The 22,281-nt window shown below is 38.0% G+C and overlaps 1 protein-coding gene across 1 annotated transcript in view; it reads left to right on the forward strand.

Annotated features, from left to right (window-relative positions):
- LOC150080437 (centrosomal protein of 290 kDa-like) overlaps positions 1-22,281 on the forward strand; it is a 386,964-nt gene that overhangs the window by 261,552 nt on the left and 103,131 nt on the right. Inside the window, 2 exon segments of the mRNA XM_090380692.1 lie at positions 2,747-2,832; positions 20,036-20,182. Coding sequence (XP_090236818.1) covers positions 2,747-2,832; positions 20,036-20,182 — 233 coding nt within the window.

The raw sequence follows: 22,281 nt of genomic DNA on the forward strand, positions 1-22,281 counted from the left end.
CATGAATCTCTGAACGAATGCCTAATTGAAGATATGAAATCTGCTGAAATTCTCTTCGTCAAAGGCATGCCCACTAGAGGAACTAACCAGCTTAACCTTATGTTCTTATCCACACAATACACATTGTGTGACCCCCCCCCCAAAACGTCTTTTAACTCTGATCATGATCCCCTTGTTTTCCATATTTTACTGCCTCTATGCAAAGAGACTGTCCGTAAGCCGAGTGAATCTGTTTATAAGTGGAGTAAAACTTCCACAATCATCAGCCCAAATTTTCTAAATACTGAAAAATGCCTTATGGCTGCTACACTCATTCCTTGGCATATCCTCGAAGGGTATGTGGTCACTCTTGCAACAACCATTCTTACGAACTGGATTAATACTGTTGCAAACTTTTCCGCTTCCAAGAAGGTTAAAATCAACCCCCCACTCAAAGGCATGGTGGAACAAGGACTTCAATGTAGCTTTTCAGCTGAAACAACGACTGCACAAAATTTGGAAGGAGACAAACAACGTTGGTGATCGAATTTCGTACTCAAACGCATGGGCCAATTTCAGCAGACAAAAATCATCAGCAATTGCTGATTTCTTCATATGGGAAAAATTCCCTAATCGTTATTAGGGAATTTTTCCTAATAACGGTGCCTTAGCAACCAAATCCTTGTTGATCCTGACAAATGGATGGACCACATTACAAGATTTCAACCGTCAAGTGTGCTGCCCCAAAACTTGACATGCCAGATCACATGTCTTATCTGGATATCCTTCACAGCTATAAGAAATGAGTTGATAGCTTTTATAAAAGCTATCAACTCATTGGCTCCCACTGCTGTTGCAGGAGCCGATAACTTCTCCAATTCATCATTAAGTGCCTCAACCCTTTTATTATTCAGCCACTGCTGTCTGTCTACAATGATATCCTGAAGACTTGCTCCTTTCCAGTTGAGTGGAACAGCTATACTGTCAGGTCTATACCCAAGATCCGTAACTCATTGCTAATTAAATATTACTGCCCAATCTCTAAAGTCTCAACACTTCTGATTTATTGGAAAAAATGCTTCTACTAGTCCACACCAAACAAATACTCGCAGATAAGCCTTCCCGGATTCACTATGCTCTCTCACAATGATCTACAAACCTCTTCACAACCACAAATGCCATACTAGCAGCATTTGGAGCAATTATGAACCTGCCATTGAGGCTGTTTGATGCTGTGAATGTCCTTTATCTTTTGTGGCTTTTACAGTCATACTATAACATCAAGGGAGACATGCTGTGCTTTCTATCTGCCCTCCTTAGCAAGAGGTTGTTGCAACTTCACACTGGAGGAAGAGGCTGTTGGAGGACTGTTACCACTGGAGTACTACAGGGGGGATATCCCCTCTGGATCGTTGTTCACAGCAATTATTGCCCCACTGGTGCAGAATAACCAAAAAATCATCTCCTATGCAGATGACCTTAAGATTCTTACCCCAATAAGGCCTAGTCCCAACCTCGTCACAACCACTAACTACATTAATAATAGTCTTTTGGACATCGCATCCTTTCTACTGCACTTTGGCCTGACGATCAATCCTGGGAAGACCAAAATAATCATGTTCTCTCTGAAGACCAAGCCTTCTGTGATTGCTCCCACTTTTGGTAACACCCAAATCCCTGTTGTTACTTCACATTCTGATTTAGGTTAATGTTTGACCCTAAACTCCTTTTTAATATGCATCTGGATAAACTGACTTCACATGCTTCGAGTCTTCGTTGGACAGCAAAACAAAACCTGTTGCACATTAAAGATCTTAAAATAATCAGGAAATACATCAGAACGATTATCTACCCACCATTACTATACGCATCAGAAGTCTGGGCCTCAACCACCCAAATGACTAAAAAGCCTCTCATTGCATCTGAATATTGACTACTGAAATGGGCCAATTGTAAATCCAATCTGCTGCCACAAGCTAGAACAACAGCATTAGCAAATGAAATGGGGGTTCCCCGTCTCTCTGAGCTTATTGATTCCCAGAGTTTGGTAGTCACAGTGAAAATGGTTGCAGGACTTATCTCTGAGCCATTCATATGTGATACATGCTGTTGGAGAATCCCTATCTCTGCCTTGCGGACTACTCCTAGACTGGCTGCCTGGCATTCATGACTTTTCCCTAACAAATCGATTCCTCCCTTTTCAGATGCTCTCACTGGTCCGAAAACTTGATGCTTGATCTTATCAGATTCGCATGTGATAAAAGATATTGAAAGAAGGTGCTTTCCATGCGATGACATCAGTTTTAATGTTTTTTTTTTTTTTTTTTAAAGTTTACTTCACTTTGTATGTTGGCATTGTTAACCCCTGGCTTGTGCATGCCTTGACTGGTGAGTTGCAACATTAAGTTCTCTGTAACCATCTTTTTCTTAGGTTGAAATTAAGATTTTCTCTCTAATAAGATTTGAAACAGCATTATGAAGAGTGGCAAATGGTTTCTGTGTGTTTGGTCAATAGTCAGCAAGTCATAACCTGATAATTACTTGGTGTACCTTCATTTAGTGGATCTTGATCTCTAGGCTTGTCCAAAGTATATTTAGTCGGATAAAGTTTTCAAGACAAAAAATTGTGCTCTTTTTTTATTCACTGCTTTTTAATATTATATTAAAATTTTTTCCTTCAGAACTTGTATAATTTTTTATTGATTTATTTTATTAAAAAATATATAGATTTTAACTTTTTTTAATTTTTTTTTTTTTTTTTTTTTAGAAAAAAAGAATGAAATGATCCAGGAACTAAAGAAAGAAAAGGAAGATATATACCAGAAAATGAAATCGGGTTTAATTTCTCAACAGGTTGTTTAACAGTATTAAAATAAATTGTTGTTTATAGAGTTAAATTATTGTTTGGAGTTAAATATGATAGGTGTTTACTAATTTATATTTTTGCACATGCATTTTATGTAACGTATAACCATTTGAAAATAGAACAGTCACACAGAGTGCATGTATGTACATAGAAAAATAAAAACAAACAAAAAAAAAAAAAAAAACTTCCAGCTGCTTTTTCAATTAAAGTGACAATGAAGTTTAATTTGGTTATCAATTTGTGAGATTATTTGATGAGTGCCATGAGCAAATAAAAACATAGGTTTCAGAAAGAGTAATGAATACTGTGTCTTCTTTACATACTCAGATAATAAGTACAAAATTAAGTAAAAGACAATATACAATATTCTCCAAAAGGTATCTGGACATATGTTGGCTTCACACTGATGTCACTGTCACTCACTTCAGCAGCAGTCATTCCCCTTTTGACTGCTATGACACACTTCTCTCTCTCTCTCCTCATTGCATTTTTCACCAACAAACGATAAACTGCAAAGGGTATAGTCATACAGAAAGCAACCAGTTGAGCTACTGGTTCAAGATGCACTGATTTGGCCCTCACCCATTCAACTTCATCCTGCAGGTGTTCTGTATGGCTCAAATCAGGCCATTCCAGTCTGTGATGACCATTCCAACATTTATGGATTCATATTTATGAAGTTGATCGACGTTGAATATCACCAGGGGTATGGCATGGGGCATTATCCTATTGAAACAAGCATTTCTGTACCAAGGAACTGTCACATCTCGGGGAGCATGGAATTATCCAAAATGTTAAGGTAGGAATATGCATTCTTGGTTCCCTGTACAGCCACCAAAAGTCTTAGGCCATACCATGAAAAAAAATGCCACACCATAACCCACCTCCTTCAAACTTCATTGCTGGTACAGCACACACTGGCATCAGACATTGTCCGGGCATCCTCCACATTCACACCAACCCATCTGATTGGAACAGGTGTAACAAGATTTGTCACACAACAGAATTGATTTCTACTCTACTCTACTGCTTTATGGATAAGTTACAGAATTTGTTGCACCATGCAAGGCAAGACTGCTGATTAGGGTTGATGTTTGGCTAATGTACCATCACTCTCATATGAAAATCACAGCTGTGGAGCTCCATATGTAGTATGTTCATACAGACCTACAACCCCTGAGGTCTGTATGAACCCTGTTGATGCCTTAAACTCCTGGGTGATGCTTTACAGGGATATCTGATGAGATTGTCATACTACCTTCTGAGTACTCCCCAGTCATGTGGAGTGAACTTTTATGATCTTCCTGTGCATTGTTGGATGGTGGAGGTAGTACCACTGCACTTCCCTTTAACATTAACATCACATACAATTAATTCTGGATGGTATAGGCTGTCAGTAATTATGTAATCAACAGGCCAGCAATGTGACATCCAATTATAACACCCCTCTCGAAATCAATCAGCTAACTTTACATATCATGACAAGAACAACTAACTTCTGTGGCACACATGTCTTATATACCAATCTTAGCTTGTTCCCAGAAAGTCCAATGGACTGTGAAAAAAAAACAGGGGTATCCAGGTACTTTTTTGGTGGGTAGTGTATGTAGCAATAGTTTCCATATACCAAATAAAAAGAATATATTAGGTGTCCATATATTCTTTTTATCATATCATATCACCTTAATTATATTATATCACATAACTTCACCTTAATTAGTGATATGGTTCATATTTCTTCTTACAGACTTCTGCTGTAATGAAGCCCAAAAGCAACCTTGCGTAAAAATGAACCACAATTTTTGTGCCTCAGTTCAAATATTCATCCATTGAATTGCAGTCAATAAATGAGCACTGTAAAAAGGAAAATCACTTGAAATGAAGGCGCCTCCGTAGCCAGGTGGGCAGGAGCAGCAGTGCACAGCACACGCTTCTTGATTAGACCGGGTTTGAGCCCATGCCCACCAAATATGGAGGATGCGGAAAGGTCAGGGAATGACCACCGCATATCCCCGGAGCAATATGGCCTTAGTTGCTAATGCTCGTAAAAACCAAATAACAAACAAACAAACCTGAAATTAACAAAAGAATCATAGCAACACAGTGATTGAACCACGGGCTATTGCAGCTGGGATTTTGCTTAGCATCAATTGCACTGTTTAGAGAGTGCTATAAAAGCTGTATACTTGTCAACTTGGTTTACAGTTTCATATGTTGTTTTGCTTATGTTGAAGTTATTTTATCTAGTTCAGTATTTTCCACAAGAAGAAAAGGTAAATTTTTTTTTTTTAATTATGCTTGCTGAATTTTAATTCTTCAGTTTGTGAAAAACAAAACATCATCCTTAGTGTGTGTCTGCTGATAAAATTTTTAAATATTCTTTTAGCAGTATGGTGTGCAGACATATAAATAACTGGAAATTATTAAAATAATGAGCACTAAAAAAAAAAAAATCAATATCAATCAACCCATGAACACAAAAATAGGCATTCTTAAAAGTTTTATTCTTAGAGCTTGTAGACATGTGAAGATCAAGCGCTCAATAGAGAAATCAACAGAATTTCCCAAATATTTAGCAACAACAGATATCCACAAAAATTCATAATGAAAATAATAATGAAAACAACAAAAGAGAAATATCTCATCACACACAGGCATCTAACAAAGAACCAGAAAAAGTAAAAAGAGCACATTACCTTTGTCCCTTAAATTAGTGAACAGATTAAAAGCGTAGCCAAAAAAAAAATATGGGTTGTACACCAGATTTACAAGAACTAACACCATTAAAAATGCGATAACCCCCCACCCACTTCACCCCTGACGAAGACTATTATATTCCTTGATATACAGGGTGATTCACTACCAGTGCGACAAACATGCAGGAGGTGTAGGGGCACAAAGGTGAGTCGGAATCACATAGCATTGCAGGGTCTGAAATGCCTTCGTCATGCGAACGAAGTGTTGAACGGGAGGTCGCGTGAACAGCGATCCCGCTAGAAGTCAGCATTTGCGAACCGGTTCCCGAGGCAGTAGGATGGACGAGTATTCAAACGTTGAACTGGCCGACATGCACCTCGCGTATGGAGCTGCGGACTGTAATGGGCGCGCCGCTCTGCACGCTTGTACCAGGAACATTTCCCGCACAGGCGTGCTCCTCATCATACGATTTTCGCCCATGTGCACAGAAGGTTACGTGAGACTGTTTCACGAGAGGTACCATGAATCGAGAGCGAACAATGAAGACGCCAGAAAATGAGGAGAATGTCCTATGTCTTGCAGAAGGCAATCCGGGCGCCTCCGTAGCCAGGTGAAAAGGAGCAGCAGTGCGTAGCACACGCTCCTTGATTAGACTGGGGTTCGAGCCTGTCACCACCAAATACGGAGGATGCGGAAAGGTCAGGGAATGACCACCGTATATCCCGGAGCAATATGGCCTTAGTTGCTAATGCTCCTAAAAACCAAAATAACAATAACAGAAGGCAATCCGAGTACTTGAGCGATAGGCCAACGATTGGGTATTTCCCAATCCACTGTATGGAGGATACTGTCAACAAACCAAATGAGTTCATACCATCTGCAACACGTCCAATCATTGGAGCCTGCAGATTATTCACTCCGGAGGACTTTTGCTACTTGGTTTCTTCAACAGAAACTGTTCACAAATGCTGACTTCCAGTGGGATCGCTGTTCACGCGACCTCCCGTTCATCGTCCTCTACCGCATGACGAAGGCATTTTGGACCCTGCAATGCTATGTGATTCCGATTCGTCTTTGTGCCCCCTACACCACCTGCAAGTTTGTCGCACTGGTAGTGAATCACCCTGTATATATAATATGTATTGTCCGTGACAGTATAATCTCTGTGAATGAAAGACGTTTGTCTTTCATTCACAGAGATTCTTATTAAAATCCCATTGGATGCAGAAAAAAATTCTTAAAGGCCTCTTTTAATAACTCCCAAAGTTAGTTGATCTCAGATAGAGGGAGTAAGATTTTCCTCATGAGGTAGTCTGAATTTTTCAGTGGGCACGATGTGCAAACTGGCCTGTGAACACTCATCCATGTGTAATAAACAATAAATCATATGAATTGGCACACTGTGATTGAAGTGGTAGATGCATCATAGAATGTCAGTGTTGTATGTTTCTGTGTATGTTTCCTGTAATACTGTATATGTAATATTCCATTGCTCATGGTCTTTTCACCAAACAGATGTACAAAGTACTTGAATCAAAGCTGTGCATTTTTTAAAATTGTATTCATTATATTAGTTTAGTGGTTCCCAACCTGTTTGAGAATGCAGCCTATTTTGACAATTTAATAAGGATTCATGATCGAGGTCACCTCAAACCTGGGATAGGGGTCCTCTAGAAGTGCCAATTGCTTTTCTTAAATTGACTGTTTAACTGTGAGCTTTGTTGCAGTTTATTTGGTTTCAGCGATTCACTGAAAGCTTCCCTGCATATGACATCTTAGTCTTTTCACTCTTGTTCTAGTTATTGAAGTAAATTTGTATTGGATGTATTAGTCAACATACTTTCTTTTTTCTGGTTATTTTTCAAATAAAGGGTGAAATGCAATTTACACAGCACTGTTGTACAAATGCATGCTTAAGTAAAACTGAAAAGCAGATGCCAGATTATAACTTTTCTAATGAAAAATATGTATGTGATTGAGAGATGCCAACTGATTATGATTTAGTTAAAAAGAAAAAAAGCAAAGTGGGACACCCTGGGTCCCGAGCTGCATATCATTATTATTCTCTTCCTTGGTGATTCCCTTATACTTTTGACTCTCTCTCTCTCTCTCTCAGGGTAACTCAAAATTTTTTTTTGGCTGGTGCAGCATAAGCCTCAGGCTTTTGCACCATTGGCTAATAATAATAATATTAATTATTGTAATTTAAGCAGTGATGTAGTTAGAAGTAATATTTTATTCATTTATATATGAGAGAAATATATTTCACAAGCCTTGGCAAATCTAATAGCAACTCTTGTTTGAGTTCGAATCCCACAGGTTGATAATCACTACATTAGTTAAAGTTTTCCACCAACGATTAGTGTCAGTGTTATAAATCTATCTGTCAGAGTTAACAGTCAATTATTTAGTAATTTAAAGCTGATTTTTATTACGTAAAACTAAGCAAACCTCTCTCACATTTATCTTTACATTGTAAACTGAAATATCAGAAAATAATTTTAATCATCATCATCCAAATATCTTATTACCAGTGGATGTATAGGCTGTTATGGTAGTAAAGTCATTTGCCCTTCTGGAAAAATGACTTGTCCTTGTCCTCATTTGTTCTTCTGGATTTTCACTATTTTCTTCCATGCTGTCTTATTTCCAGTTAGATCTTTAGTTCTAGCCAAATTAAGCCCCCTTTATACTAATGTTTGCTTAGCACCTTTAGTCCACCTTCCTCCTGGTCTCCCTCTGTGCATATTACTGTTAATTTTTGCATCAAATATATATTTTAGCTATTCTCCCAACATTTCTGAATGCTTAATACACTCTTTAAGTTTGTTTCACCTACTTTTGACTGGATATTTGTTACTCCAACGTTTTTTCTTATTTCCTCATTTGTTATGGTCTTTCCGCCTGCTTTTGTCTATTAGTTACATTTATTTTTCTAAAAACTCTCATTTCTGGAGATGCTAAATTTTGATATACTCCTTTATTTTTTACCTGGCTCTCAGCTCCATAGGTTAAAATAATGTTGAAAGAATGTGTTTGTAACAGTCTTTCAAGCCAGTTTTGTTTTTTGGCTTATTTCTCCCTTGCTTGAAATAAATTTGTTTAATTGGCTTTCTATGCTTGCTGCTTTTAGCTCTTCAGGTTTACAACAGAGACTGTTTTTTGATCCTACAGACCAAGTTTTGCCATACATGTTGACTATGTATCCAGAAGGCACTGCACTTTTTCAACAAGACAACACTCCATGCCACAAGACTCACATTGTGCAGAAATGGTTCAAGGACCATGTCCAAGCATTTCATGTGCTTCCCTTGTCACCAACCCCCAACATTAATCCCATCAAACATTTGTGGGATGTAGTGTAATGCAGAATTTGCCAATCTGTATGTGACTTTATCTAAAATGAAGTGCCATAAGGCTGTAAGACTGGATGGAGTGCCAGGGGGATTTGGAATAAAATGGGTGATGGAATTATAAAATAAAATTATCAGTAGAATGCCAGTTACACGGAGGCAAAGCTTTCTTATTCCAATATATAAGGGTGATAACGAAAGCTGTGCAAATTATGGGGAGATCAAATTGATGTGCCATAATATGAATATATGGGAATGGGTTATTTAGCATAGGTGAAGGAATGAAGTAATAAAAGGAACTACTTTTGCTTTATGCTGGGTAGGTTAAACCATGAAACTTGGACATTTTGTATGAGACAATTGATATATAAGTACAGAGAGAAGAGAATACTGTACTGGGTTTTTATTGAGCTGGAAAAAAGTTTACAATAGGGTTTCAAGGGAAGTGTTAATCGGTGGCATTATGGAAGAGGTTAGGATAGTGTTATGGAAAAGGTTAGGATTTTGATTACTTAAAAAAATTATTCAAAAATGTATGAGGGTGTAGTTATTAGAGTAAGGAGAGTTTTTGAAGAGACTGATGAGGTTTTAGTGAGGGCATGTTTACATCAGGGTTCTGCTCTGGGTCTGTTTCTCTTTGCAGTAATTTTAGATGAGTTGATAGGGAACATTCAGGGGGTTGCACCATAGTGTATTATGTTTGCTCATGATATGGTACTGACTGATCATTTGTGGGAGGGGATGAATGGGAGACCAGAGTGTTGGAGGAAGGTATTGGAAAGGAATGGATTGAGGATTAGAAGGGCAAAAACAATATCTGAGATGAAATTTAGAGATGGCAATAGAGAGAAAGATGTAGTGAGTATAGGGGATCAGGAAGCAAAGCAGGCAAATTCATTTAAATATCTGGGTTTAGCAATGCAACAGCCTGGTAATATTGAATGGGAGTGTGACAAACAGAATTTGTGGTCAATAGCTGAAATGGAGTTAGGCAAGCGGGATGTTGTGTGACCAACAAGTTCCAGTTAGGTTGAAGGGTAAGTTTTATAAATTAGGCATGAAGCCAGTAATGTTATGTGGCTCAGAGTGCAGGGAATTAAAAAAGTGACAAAAACAAAGGTTGTATATGGCAGAAATGAAATATTAAGGTGGATAAGTGAAGTTACCAGAAGAAATAAATGAGAAACGAATATATTTGGAGGCTAGGAGTTGCTGCAATTGGGGATAAAATGAAAGAGGGGGAAACTGAGATGGTTAGACATGTTAAGAAAAGTGGGCAGGATGAACCAGTAAATAAGATGCTTAATTTATGGGTGTAGGTAAGCAAGGGCAGAGATGACCTAAGAGAACATGGATGAAGGTCATGGAGGGGACCTGTAGGAATGTGGAGTTAGAGGAGACTGGAACCAAGATAGAAAAGAACGACATAGAAAAACCTGAAAAAAAAGAAAAAAAAAAAAAAAAACTGACCCAAAATAGTATATAAGATTTATTTATTTCATTTAATTTTTAAGTGAAGATAAATATTTTCTTGTGTTAAATTCTTAATTCTTATTTAACAGTTACCTCTTCAGTTTTGAATTTTTATTCTATTCTTTCTGATAGAGTAAAGTTGTTGCCTTTTTGAAAATGGCTAAATCAGTTTGAGATCTTTGTTTTGGTAAACTGTTGTTAGCCTTGATACTTTTGTGCAGAGAGGTAATGCCAAAAATTTTAATTTGGTTTTGGTTAAACAATGTTAATCAGTTCCTAGGTTGATTATTTCCAGTGTTAATATTAGTTTGTGGATTGGTAGGTAGATGTCAAATATATTAATTATTAGATGTTACTGTTTTTGGCTTGATTATAGTAGGTATTATTATTGTTGTTGTTCTGTCTTAATCACCATTGATTTGATTGCCATTATTGTGTTTATCAGCTAATATGCTTATTTGGTCCTAAGAAATGGACACACACACACACACACACACACACACACACACACACACACACACACACACACACACACACACACACACACACACACACAAAATAAACTCCCATTATAATACTTCTACTTAAAGCACTATCCTGCATATATTGAGTTTTTTTTTGTTTTTTTTTTGTTCTTTTTTTTTTTGTTTTTTTTTAAAGTCCCAAGAAGATATAAACCTAGATATAACTCTCCTCTTAATATTTGGCTTTGGTAGAAGGATAATAGGGTACTAAATTCTAGAAATTGTTCCAATTGCAGGTGGCATTTATTTCATATTTATTTGAAGGTTGTTAGGCTGCTCTTTACAAGCCTGTGTCTACTATTCATTGTTTCATTTGGATGCTGTCCTCAGTGTTTTTTTTTTGTTTTTTTTTAATATAATATTTTTGTCTACTTTTCTTGCTGGTAAGTAATTAATGATTGGGGAGGGGAACGAAGGGGTCCTCTTACCAAGAAAGGCACTTAAGTTCTGCAAATTGCAGCATCTGGAGACTAGGCACCTGTGAGATGATCGGATTTAGGAGTTATAAGGCCTTGAATGGGTTGAGCAGGCCCAATGCTGATGAGATTCTTCCTCTTGCTCAGATTACGAACCTCAGGGAGCATAAATTCAAATTGAGGAAAGACAGTTGTAGAATTAATGTACAGAAATTTGCCTTTAGCCAGCAGGTAGTTGATTGCTGGTACAAACTTCTATCTGACGTTGTGGAATTTGATAGCTTAAATAAATTAAAGGAAGAACTGGACAAACCTTTAAAGCAAATGGATGTGTAAAATGGGAAATTTTTTTTGGCTGATGCTGTATAAGCTTGCTTTCTTGCATCATATGCCTCTTCTAATACGAATGTCTTTTGCATGTGTTCAGTATGGCATCAATAAATTAATGGTAGTATTATTATTATAGGGGCAAGGTTAGCCCAGTGGTTACAACGCCAGACTGCCAATATCATGGACCAGAGTTAGAATCATACTGCAAAAGGGTTGGGGGAATTGCAAAAGTTGCTTCATCAGGCCTATCTTCCCCAAGGTCAAAATAATAGCTGAGGCAGAGAGTGGTACCATCTGGTGTGGCTCCCATAACTGCCACTCACCACTGGTAGCCAAAGCTAAAGCAGGCCTACCTCCATAGCACGGTGAAGATGAGAAGTAGAAATATTGAACATACTGCATCAAGTGTGGTGCAGGATCAAGTCACTCGTGTTCAGGCCTTGGGCAGAGGGTTTGGTTTGAAAAGATGGAGACAGTCTCTTGCGAGGAAGCATTTCCAGATGGTTGTATGACTACCACAACTGGAAGTGTCAGACCACCCAACCATCTGGAAATGCTTCCTTATTATTATTATTGCTCTTATATTATTTCTCCCTGATTGGAGGTTCCACCTTGTGACGGGTATTGCTACCAAGTACACAGGGTTGTCGTTGTTATGTCTGGTGTTACTGTTGGTCGAGGAACTCTCTGACTGTCCTACAGGTGTTCAGGATTGCAACTTTCTGGAGTTCCTTGTAGGTGTTCGCTGGGAGACCTATTGCTGCTAGGCTGTTATGTAGGGTCTTTAGCATCATACCTGTGGTTGACACGATGATCGGGATGGTAATCCAATGATCGGGATTGTTGCATATGCCACATCTCTCTGATCTCCTGTCTTGGGTTTGCGTACTTCCTGATTTTTTTCCCCATGGGTTTTCTGCAGGTTGCCGGTGTTGGGTACTGCTATGTCAATCAGATAGGTAGTCTTTATTTCTTGTCCACAAGAGTTATGTCTGGTCTGTTGTGCGGGATTGTCCTATCCGTTATTATGGCGCGGTCCCAGTACATTTGGGGGTTGGGGTCTCTAGTACTGTCTGTGATTCGTACTTGTAATATGGCACACTTTCTTTGGTCAACTGGTATTTCCTCGTTAGCTTCTGATGTATTATCCTTGCTACCTGGTCGTGTCTATGAGTGTACTCAGTCTGCGTGATCACCTTGCACCCTGTGGTGATGTGTTGGATCGTTTCTGAGGCCAGGTGGCATTGTCGACATGTATCATCGGACATTCCAGGCTCCTTTGTGATGTATTTTCTATAGTTCCTGGTGTTGATTACCTGGTCTTGGATGGCGAGCATGAATCCTTCAGTCACAAGCGGGAAAGAGCATCCCGCTTGTGAGCCATGCATTGGAAGCAATTTTATCTATGTGATCTTGATGGAGGTCATTGTAGTGTCTGCCTGGAGTGTCTTCTCTGCCCATCTTTCTAGCTTCATTTGTACCTCCTGGTGGGGGAGGGGGATTCTCGCTTAGGTTGAGTGGGGTATACCGCTTGTCTATCTTCCTTATGGCCTGCTGCTGTGTGTTTCTGGAAGTAATCCTTCAGGTTAACTATCACTGTCTTCTTTTGTTAAGTGTTTTGTTAAGGGAAAGTCTTGCCTGACCAATTTGATTGGATACTATGATGCAGTCACAAAAGAACTGGATGCAGGGAATAACTTTGATATTATATATTTGAATCTTAGAAAGGCTATTTGATACTGTTGCATATGGAAGACTGCTGCACAAATTGGAGCAGTGTGGCATTGGAGGCAAATTACTGCTATGGATAAAGGGATGGTTGAGGGGGAGAAGATAGAGAGTGATAATCAGTGGACACTGCTCATCATGGACTAATGTTATTAGCGGAGTCGCTCAGGGTTCAGTGTTGCGTCCATTATTGTTTTCTGTATTTATAAATGATATTGATGATGGTATATCAAGCTTAATATCCTAGTTTGCAGACGATACAAAGGTTGGAAGGGTTGTTAAGGACACTACTGATGCTATGCTGCTGCAACAGAATCTGGAAAGGTTGAGCAGATGGGCTGAGAGGTGGCAAATGAAGTTTAACATTGAAAAAATGTAAAGTATTACATATGGGAAAGAGCAACCCCAGAGCAATGTATCAACTCTGTGGTACTACACTGACAGTAGTAGAGAATGAAAAGGACATGGGGGTAATTGTGCAGGCAAATATGAAGTTCTCTGAGCAGTGCAGACAGGCTGCAAGAGTAGTTCATGGTGTCTTGTCAATGATATACAGGAATTTTTCTAGAAGGGATAAGGAGGTGATTATTCCCTTGTATAAGGCAATGGTCAGGCCACACCTTGAGTACTGTATATAGGTCTGGAGGCCTCATTTCAAGAAGGATGTATAGCTGCTGGAACGAGTACAGAGAAGGGCAACAAGATTAGTGAATGTAACAAAGAGTTGCTCTTACGAAGAAAGACTTAAGTTTTGCAAAATACAGTGTCTGAGACTAGGCACCGCTAAGGTGATCTAATAGAGGTGTATAAAGCCTTGAATGGTTTGAGCATGCTCAATACCGATGGGATTCTTCCTCTTGCTCAGAATAATCACCTGAGAGGACATAGATTCAAATTGAGGAAAGACAGGTGTAGGATAGATGTGCGGAAATTTGCCTTTAGCCAGCGGGCGGTTGGTTAGTGGAACAGACTTCCATCCGCTGTTGTGGAGGTTGATAGCCTAAATAAATTTAAGGCTCAGCTGGACAGGTATTTCGAACGAACGGAGGGGTGAAATGGAATTGTTTTTTTTTTGGCTGATGCTGCATAAGCTTGCTTTCTTGCATCATATGCCTCTACTAATGCTAATGCTGCTCAATGAGGTCTATCAGGCTCCTTCTTCCCAGGCAATTGTCAGTCTCTCCATGGCAGATTTTGGGTGGTGTTGGCGGCTCTTGGTCATCATTGTCCTTGTTTTTCTCATGAAATTCTCCAGCTCAGTGTTAGTCTAATGTGTGACCCCAAAGGAGTATGTTAACACTGGGACTGCATAGATGTTTATGGCTTTAACTGTGTTTCCTCCATTCAGCTTTGCTTTCAGCAGGTTTCTGAGCCTCTGATGGTATTTTTCGGTCAGGCAGGCCTTAATTTCCTTGTGCTGTAACTGGTGAGCCTGTATCATCCACAAGTATTTGTAGGCCTCTTCCTCTGCCATGGCTTCAATCTCTTTAACAGTCTGCAGCTGGTAGTTTCGGTTCACTAATTTTCCCTGGCGCAATCCATGGGTCTTGCATTAGTTTAGACCAAATTCCATCCTAATATCATTGCTGAATTCTTCGGTGATCTGGAGTAGTTGCTGGAGGTGCTTCTCGGGTCCCGCGTAAAGCTTGATTTCATCTACGTACATCAGGTGAGTGAGGGTGTACAGATTCTTCCTTCCTTCTTTCAGGTTATATCCGTACTTGCTTCTGTTAAGCATGGTGGATAGCGGGTTAAGTGCTAGACAGAACCACAATGGGCTTAGGGCATCTCCCTTAAAGATTCCTCTCCTGATAGGGATTGGCCTGGTTGTGATTTTTTCGACCTTAATTGTGGTGCTCCATTTAGCCATCGTTTCTCTTAGGAAGTTTGTCACTATCGGATTGACTTTGTAGATGTTCATCACCTCTATGAGGCACGGAGTCGAAGGCCTTGTGGTAATCAATGTAGGCTGTGTACATGTTGCGGCGCTTCTTGTAGGCTTGCTCCATAACCGTGGCATCTATGATTAATTGCTCCTTGCATCCTTTGCTCAGCCGCTTACATCCTTTCTGCTGTTTGGCCATTATGTTCTGGCTGTCCAAGTGGTCTGATATCTTCCTTGCTATGCAGCTGGTCAGGATCTTGTACATTGTTGGGAGGCAGGTGATTGGCCTATATTTTGCCGGGTTTCTTGTATATTCATCTTTAGGCTTCAGATATGTGATTCCTTGAATGGGAAACTTCGGAATTGTCTCTGGGTGCCTTATCATTTGGGTGAACTGCTCTGCCAGGTGCTTCTGTGTGTGCAAGTGAGCTTCTTCTTGTACCAGTAGTTGTGGTCATTATCTATTCCTTGAGTTCACCAGTTGTGAGAGTTCTTGATTGTCTGTTTTACTTCTTCTTCCCAAATCTCCACCCTCTCATTTCTTGTACGTCCTTGATTTTCTTGCTTTCTAGTTCTGTCCAGGACGCTCGGCTGTTATATCTTACTTATCTGCTCCATATATTTCCCCAGAACTTCTCGGGTGGTCTGTTCGCTTCTTTCCCGTCTTCTCTGAGATTCCTGTAGAAGCCTCTTTGGTCCTCATCGAAGATTCGGTTGTTTATTTTCCTCTGGGAGCTCTCTTTGTATCGGTGTAGTCTCTTGCTGAGTGCAAGGAGGTTCTGCTTCAGTGTGTCCAAGCACCCTCCTATTCTCTGATTTTTTGTCTCATGTTTGCTGTGGACGCTATTTGTCTTGAGGATGCTCTTCACTTTTCAAATTAATTTCTTACTCCTATTGCCCTGTTAGTACTGGGTCAGTTGGCTTATCTTGACTCTTAATTCTATCTTCTGCTGAAGTCTTCTTTCCCCAGCTGGTGGTTCCTTCTGTTTTCGGTTCTTCTGCTGCTGGTCTCTCGCTTCTCTCCCATTAATCCTCATGACTGTACCGCAGCACAATACACGGCTGTGTGGATGGCCTCCAGTGTTGCACCATTGCTGTCGAGGTAATGCGATATTATATTCCGATTCAGGTGGTCTGTGGTCTATGACTCTCCACAAGGTTCTATTTGGCCTCTGCTTCAGTATCACGTGAGTCTTTGTGGGTTCATTCCTTTGAATTCTGTTAGGGCCTTCGCCCACACATCCCCTATTCTGGATATCATGACCTTGTCTCTTTCCACTTCAGCTGCTGTGGGTTGTATTTCTTCTTCTTCTTGCTCTCCCTCCTCTGGCGCCTCCGTAGCCAGGTGGGAAGGAGCAGCAGCAGCAGCAGTGCGTAGCACACGCTTCTTGATTAGACCGGGGTTCGAGCCCGTCACCACCAAATATGGAGGATGCGGAAAGGTCAAGGAATGACCACCGCATATCCCGGAGCAATATGGCCTTAGTTGCTAATGCTCCTAAAAACCAACCAAACAAACAAACAAACTCCCTCCTCTGGTTCGGTGGTGGTATGTTCTTCCTCCTGTGGTTCCGTATTCTTTAACCTTTGTAGTTGATCGCTCACGTCCTGCTTCATTTTTTCCAAGGTTGCAGGAGCTATCAGGTTCTTCATGACAATGGTCCTTCTCTGGTCCGCTATTTGCTGTTTGGTGACCTGAATATCCAGAAATTGTTCCAGCCACTTGGTATGTAGTCTCACCCTGTAAGTTGTCATATCAGTCTCCAGTTTTGTTATTTCATCGTATGCTTGCATATGTATGTATTCATTTCGATGCTCCACTTCATCTGCAATTTATATGCATAGCAATTCTAATCTACTGTATCATTGAATATCAAAAATTTTCTTATTAAGAATTTTAATTTGGAATAACTTCTAGAATAACTGCTAGAATAACTTCTCCTGAACCTGAAATCTACACTAGCCAACAATAGATTAGAATTGCTATGCAGATAAATTGCTCTCTCTGTTTGCAGTATGGAATGTACTATGTGTTGTGATTTCATTATCTTTTCTGTTAGATAATAAATTTGCAAAAACTGTTGTAAATGAAGAATTACAACTTGTTGTCAATTAATTTACTTCTCTTAACAAGTTCATTTATTGTAAACAAATTCTCTTTGTAAAATAAAATTATATTGTATTGTAAAAAAAAATAATAATAATAATAGTATTATATTATTATTATTAATAGTTATAATAATAATACAATACAATACAATTTATTTTTATCAAGAGAATTTGTTTATATTGTATTGTAAAAAAAAATAATAATAATATTATATTATTATTATTAATAATAATACAATACAATAGAATACAATTTATTTTTATCAAGAGAATTTGTTTACAATAAATGAACTTGTTAAGGAAAGTAAATTTCTTGACAAGTTGTAATTCTTCATTTACAACAGTTTTTGCATACAAATTTGTTATCTAACAGAAAAGATAATGAAATCACAACACATAGTACATTCCGTACTGCAAACAGAGATAGCAGTTTATCTGCATAGCAATTCTAATCCACTGTATCATTTGAGTATCAAGAATTTTCTTATTAGAAATTTTAATTTGGAGATGGGATAACTTCTCCTGAGCCTGAAATCAACACTAGCCAGCAAGTTGTTTATTATATTTATTGTGTGCCTATCTCCAAATATATTTAGCACTCTAGGGTGAGGAAAAGTAATTGCTTTTGGGTTCCTTAAATTATGTGTGCCATTTGATTGCAGATTTGATTCTTCATAAATAGTTAAGATTTTTCAAGAATAAATTTAACTTCAGTTTTTGTACTGGATACAGTATTTTGCATTTTAACAAAAATTGCCTTCTCTTATTCAGGTCATTCCAAGAGTTTGCCACCATTAAAAGTTTCAAAATCCTGTTAATTAAGTTGTTTACTACCCTTATTTCTGTTATATTTGCTCATGCCCATACATTTACTAAATAATTGAGGTAGGAGTCCACTAATGCATAATATAATAACTTTTGTTCTAAGATTTAACTTATTCTTAATATAATAATAATAATAATAAATTTATCACATTTATACAGAAATAACAATTTTTTTAAATTTTTCATTGTTTTTAGGCAAAAAATATTGAAGATTAAAAAAAAAAAAAAAAAGCAAGTATAGTACATGTACAGATTTTCAACTTAATGTAAACTATTGCTTTATAAACAATGCAAAAAAAGTTTTAAAAAAAATTGATCTTATCTACCAAAATGTCTATGAAAAAAATGAAAAATAGCCTCCAAAGGTACTATAGTGCTCTTTGGGGCCGGTCCCTTCAACAGTGCTGTAACGAAGGTCTACTTTACATATAATTTTTTAAAGTACTTTGTAATGCTTTTAGTCATTTATATATTTATCTTCTTATCTCTCTGTCTACACACACTAAAATTAGTAGATTATGGAAAAAAAATAAAAGGCTATAGAAATGAAGACATTGGCAAACATCTCAAACTGCATAAGCATAACCAGCAACATGTAGCCTGGAAAGTAATGTATGTAAAGTTAAATAGGAGGGGAAAGTGCACAGAAAAGTAAAGAAACACATTAAACAAAGACAGTAGTTAAACCAAGGCAGAAGTAAAAAATATATATATATATAAATAAATAACACAATGGTACAGTGGAAGGAATATGTATAAAACTTTTGAATATTATAAATAAAAAGCAAATGTAGCCAAGATTATGAGCCAATAAATAAAAATTTAAATCAGCACCCTCCTGATGATTGCTAAGACCAAAAGTATGTGAAAAATAACAAGGCTATGTTAAACCATCCAATAACAAATGCTGTTTCAGTCTAAATAAGACTGGTAAATCATGTGACCACAATGGTGTAGAAAAATACAGAAATTTTGCATTTTACAGACATGATGTGGTGAGCAATACAACAGTCACTCAGACCACTAAAATGCAGCACCATCAACAGGAATACTTTCAAGAACAGACCAAGGAAAAATAGTCTGAATCAAAATGCCACCAGATAATGCTACACAAATTCAGTGCCAAAAAACATTTTTAACAATACCTCTTTATGAGAGTGAAATAAGGAAAAGGCACTGAGAAAATGATAAATGGACTGAATTGAACTGGAAATTAGTGGAAACTGCAGTGTTAATCACACCACAACCAAGAAAAGATCTCATCTAATCTAACATCAGGGCAAGTAGGGGAAAGGGTATTTCTTCACAACTTCTCTTTATAGGGGAGTGTTACTTATTAATTGTATAACATGGGGCAAGACAAGTTGGTAGATGTACAATCTGGGAAATAAATGCTTTTTGTTAGACTTAACTTTTCTTTTTTTTTTTTTTTGGTTGTACAGTTAAAAATATAACTATTATTAGTATTAATATATAGTACTATAGTATTAATACTGAATAATATTTAGAGAACTTTATAACCTTTGTTCATTAACTTCATCTATTTATTTACAGTATTCACATTTAGCTATCCTATTATTTTTAAAGTTTATAAACACTAGCAGAATTTGTATATTAAAAAAAACAATTATGTGAATTTTTTTACATTTGAAATTAACTTTAATATGTATTAGTATAATTTTCAAGTGCTATCCTTGCTTTTGACCTGATGATAGGATTAATAATAATGGTTTAATAATGGCTGGCATTAGTCCACATCTTTTTTCAGTTAATGTCTTTCATCAAGTTTATGTTAAATTTTATTATGCTTTCTTCATTTTGGTAATTAGTACAATTATATCATATTTCAGATACTAACAGCATCAACCAGTACATCTAATTCTGTTCAAAATGCAGAACTATCAGATTTAAGGCAAAAAATTCACTACCTTGAGCAACAGATAAACAGGCAACAACCTCCTGAGAAACCTTATGAGCAAACTGGAAAAAGTGAAAAGGTAAATATTTAAAACCTTCAGTAGTAATATAACATAAACAGAATAATTACAGTAAATTGAGGACTGTCTTGTCCATCCTTCTGTATGTTTGTTGATGAACAGACTTTTGAGTGCCATATACTGTGGTCTTAGTTCCCAAGCATTAGTATGAAGCTGCTGACTATACAATGTCTGAACTTTGTATATCCGCACATAGCATAAAGATTATGAAAATGGTTTGTTTGTATATCCACAAGTAGCCTGACTATGGTCTGAGTCTTGCACCTGAAACACAGGATGAGAGCAAGGAAATTAAGCACAAACTCAGCATTTTGGTAGATAAGAGAGACTGCCTGAAGAAAAGGATTAATGCACTAGAAGGAATTAAATCAGGAAACTCATTGAGGCACTTAGATGTCCAATTCAGTGCTTGAGAGGCGCCTCCGTAGCCAGGTGGGAAGGAGCAGCAGTGAGTAGCACACGCCTCTTGATTAGACCGGGGTTCGAGCCCGTCACCACCAAATACGGAGGATGCGGAAAGGTCAGGAATGACCACCGCATGTTCACGGAACAATATGGCCTTAGTTGCTAATGCTCCTAAAAACCAAATAACAACATCAGTGCTTGAGTCTTCTTTCCTGCATCTAGTTGTAGAGAGGGAGGGAATGCTAGGAACAGAAGCTGCTGCCAATTCATATGAAGTTGTAATTCAATTATCAGAGAAACTGGGATTATATTGTGTAGTAAGGACATGAAACAGGACTGAGATATGTCTGCCAGAAGCCAAGGTTAATGATATCATATAACACTTTTCTTTTAAGGGAACAAAGGTAATATTACACATGCAGCTGCTAACAATATTCAGAATAAGAAATCAGAGGCCTTAGTTCTAAGTTAGCATTAGCATTAGCAGAGACATATGATGCAAGAAAGCAAACTTACGCAGCATCAGCCACAAAAAAACCCTCCCATTTCACTCCTCTATTCATTCCAAGTTCTTGTCCAGCTCAGTCTTAAATTTATTTAAGCTATAAACTTCCACAACAAGAGATGGAAGTCTGTTCCAGCAATCAACTACCTGCTGGCTAAAGGCAAATTTCTGCACATCTATTCTACAATTGTCTTTCCTCAGTTTGAATCTATGTCCCCTCAGGTTCTTAATCTGAGCAAGAGGAAGAATCCCATCAGCATTGAGCATGCTCAAACCATTCAAGGCTTTGTACACCTCTATCAGATTACCTCGCCGGTGCCTAGTCTCCAGACACTGTAATTTGCAAAACTTAAGCCTTTCTTCGTAAGAGCAACCCTTTGTTTCCCCTCACCAATCTTGGTAAGAGTACCCCTTTGTTCCCCTCACCAATCTTGTTGCCCTTCTTTATACTCATTTTAGCAACTCTACATCCTTCCTAAAATGAGGCCTCCGACCTGTACACAGTATTCAAGGTGTGGCCTGACCATTGCCTTGTACAATGGGATAATCACCTCCTTGTCCTTGCTAGCAAAATTCCTATATATCAATGACAAGACTCCATGACATGCTCTGTTAAGGTGGTGTTGACAAAAGATTATGAGTTAGGACTTGATGTTAGTGTCTGGAATTTGTAATCCCTTAAAATCAGCTAGAAAATTGTTATTTATATAAGCATGCTAGAGGGCAAAAATATTCAAGACAATAGTCACAAAAGCCAAGAATGCATATTATATACCATTAAGAAAATTTAGCATGATGAAGGTACCAAGATGGATGAATAAGGAGTTGGCTAATTTAACAAAACATAAAAAAATGGCATAAGAGAGTTACAGAATGATGAAAAGTATTGAACCCTACAATGTTGTATCATAATATGCTTGGACCTTGGCACAGTACTATTTATTATTCACCTTTCTAAATTTTCTGATTTTCTTTCCAAATCCTCCAGGGATCAGGACCCTTCATTATAGGACAGTATGTCACTGACAGAAAGGAAACAGACTGGCAAAGGAATGATTATGAGAAAACAGTGGCAAAGAGAACTAAGGCTGGGGAAAAGGTTTTTAACATTTGTAAATAAAGAGAAGAAAAGAACAAATCAGATTGGACCCTTACATAACAGATGCCAGAAAGGCTAAGATAATAGCTG

This window comes from Mastigoproctus giganteus, chromosome 9 (assembly GCF_048544385.1).
Source record: "Mastigoproctus giganteus isolate SK-2022 chromosome 9, ASM4854438v1, whole genome shotgun sequence".
Classification (NCBI taxonomy): Eukaryota; Metazoa; Arthropoda; class Arachnida; order Uropygi; family Thelyphonidae; genus Mastigoproctus; species Mastigoproctus giganteus.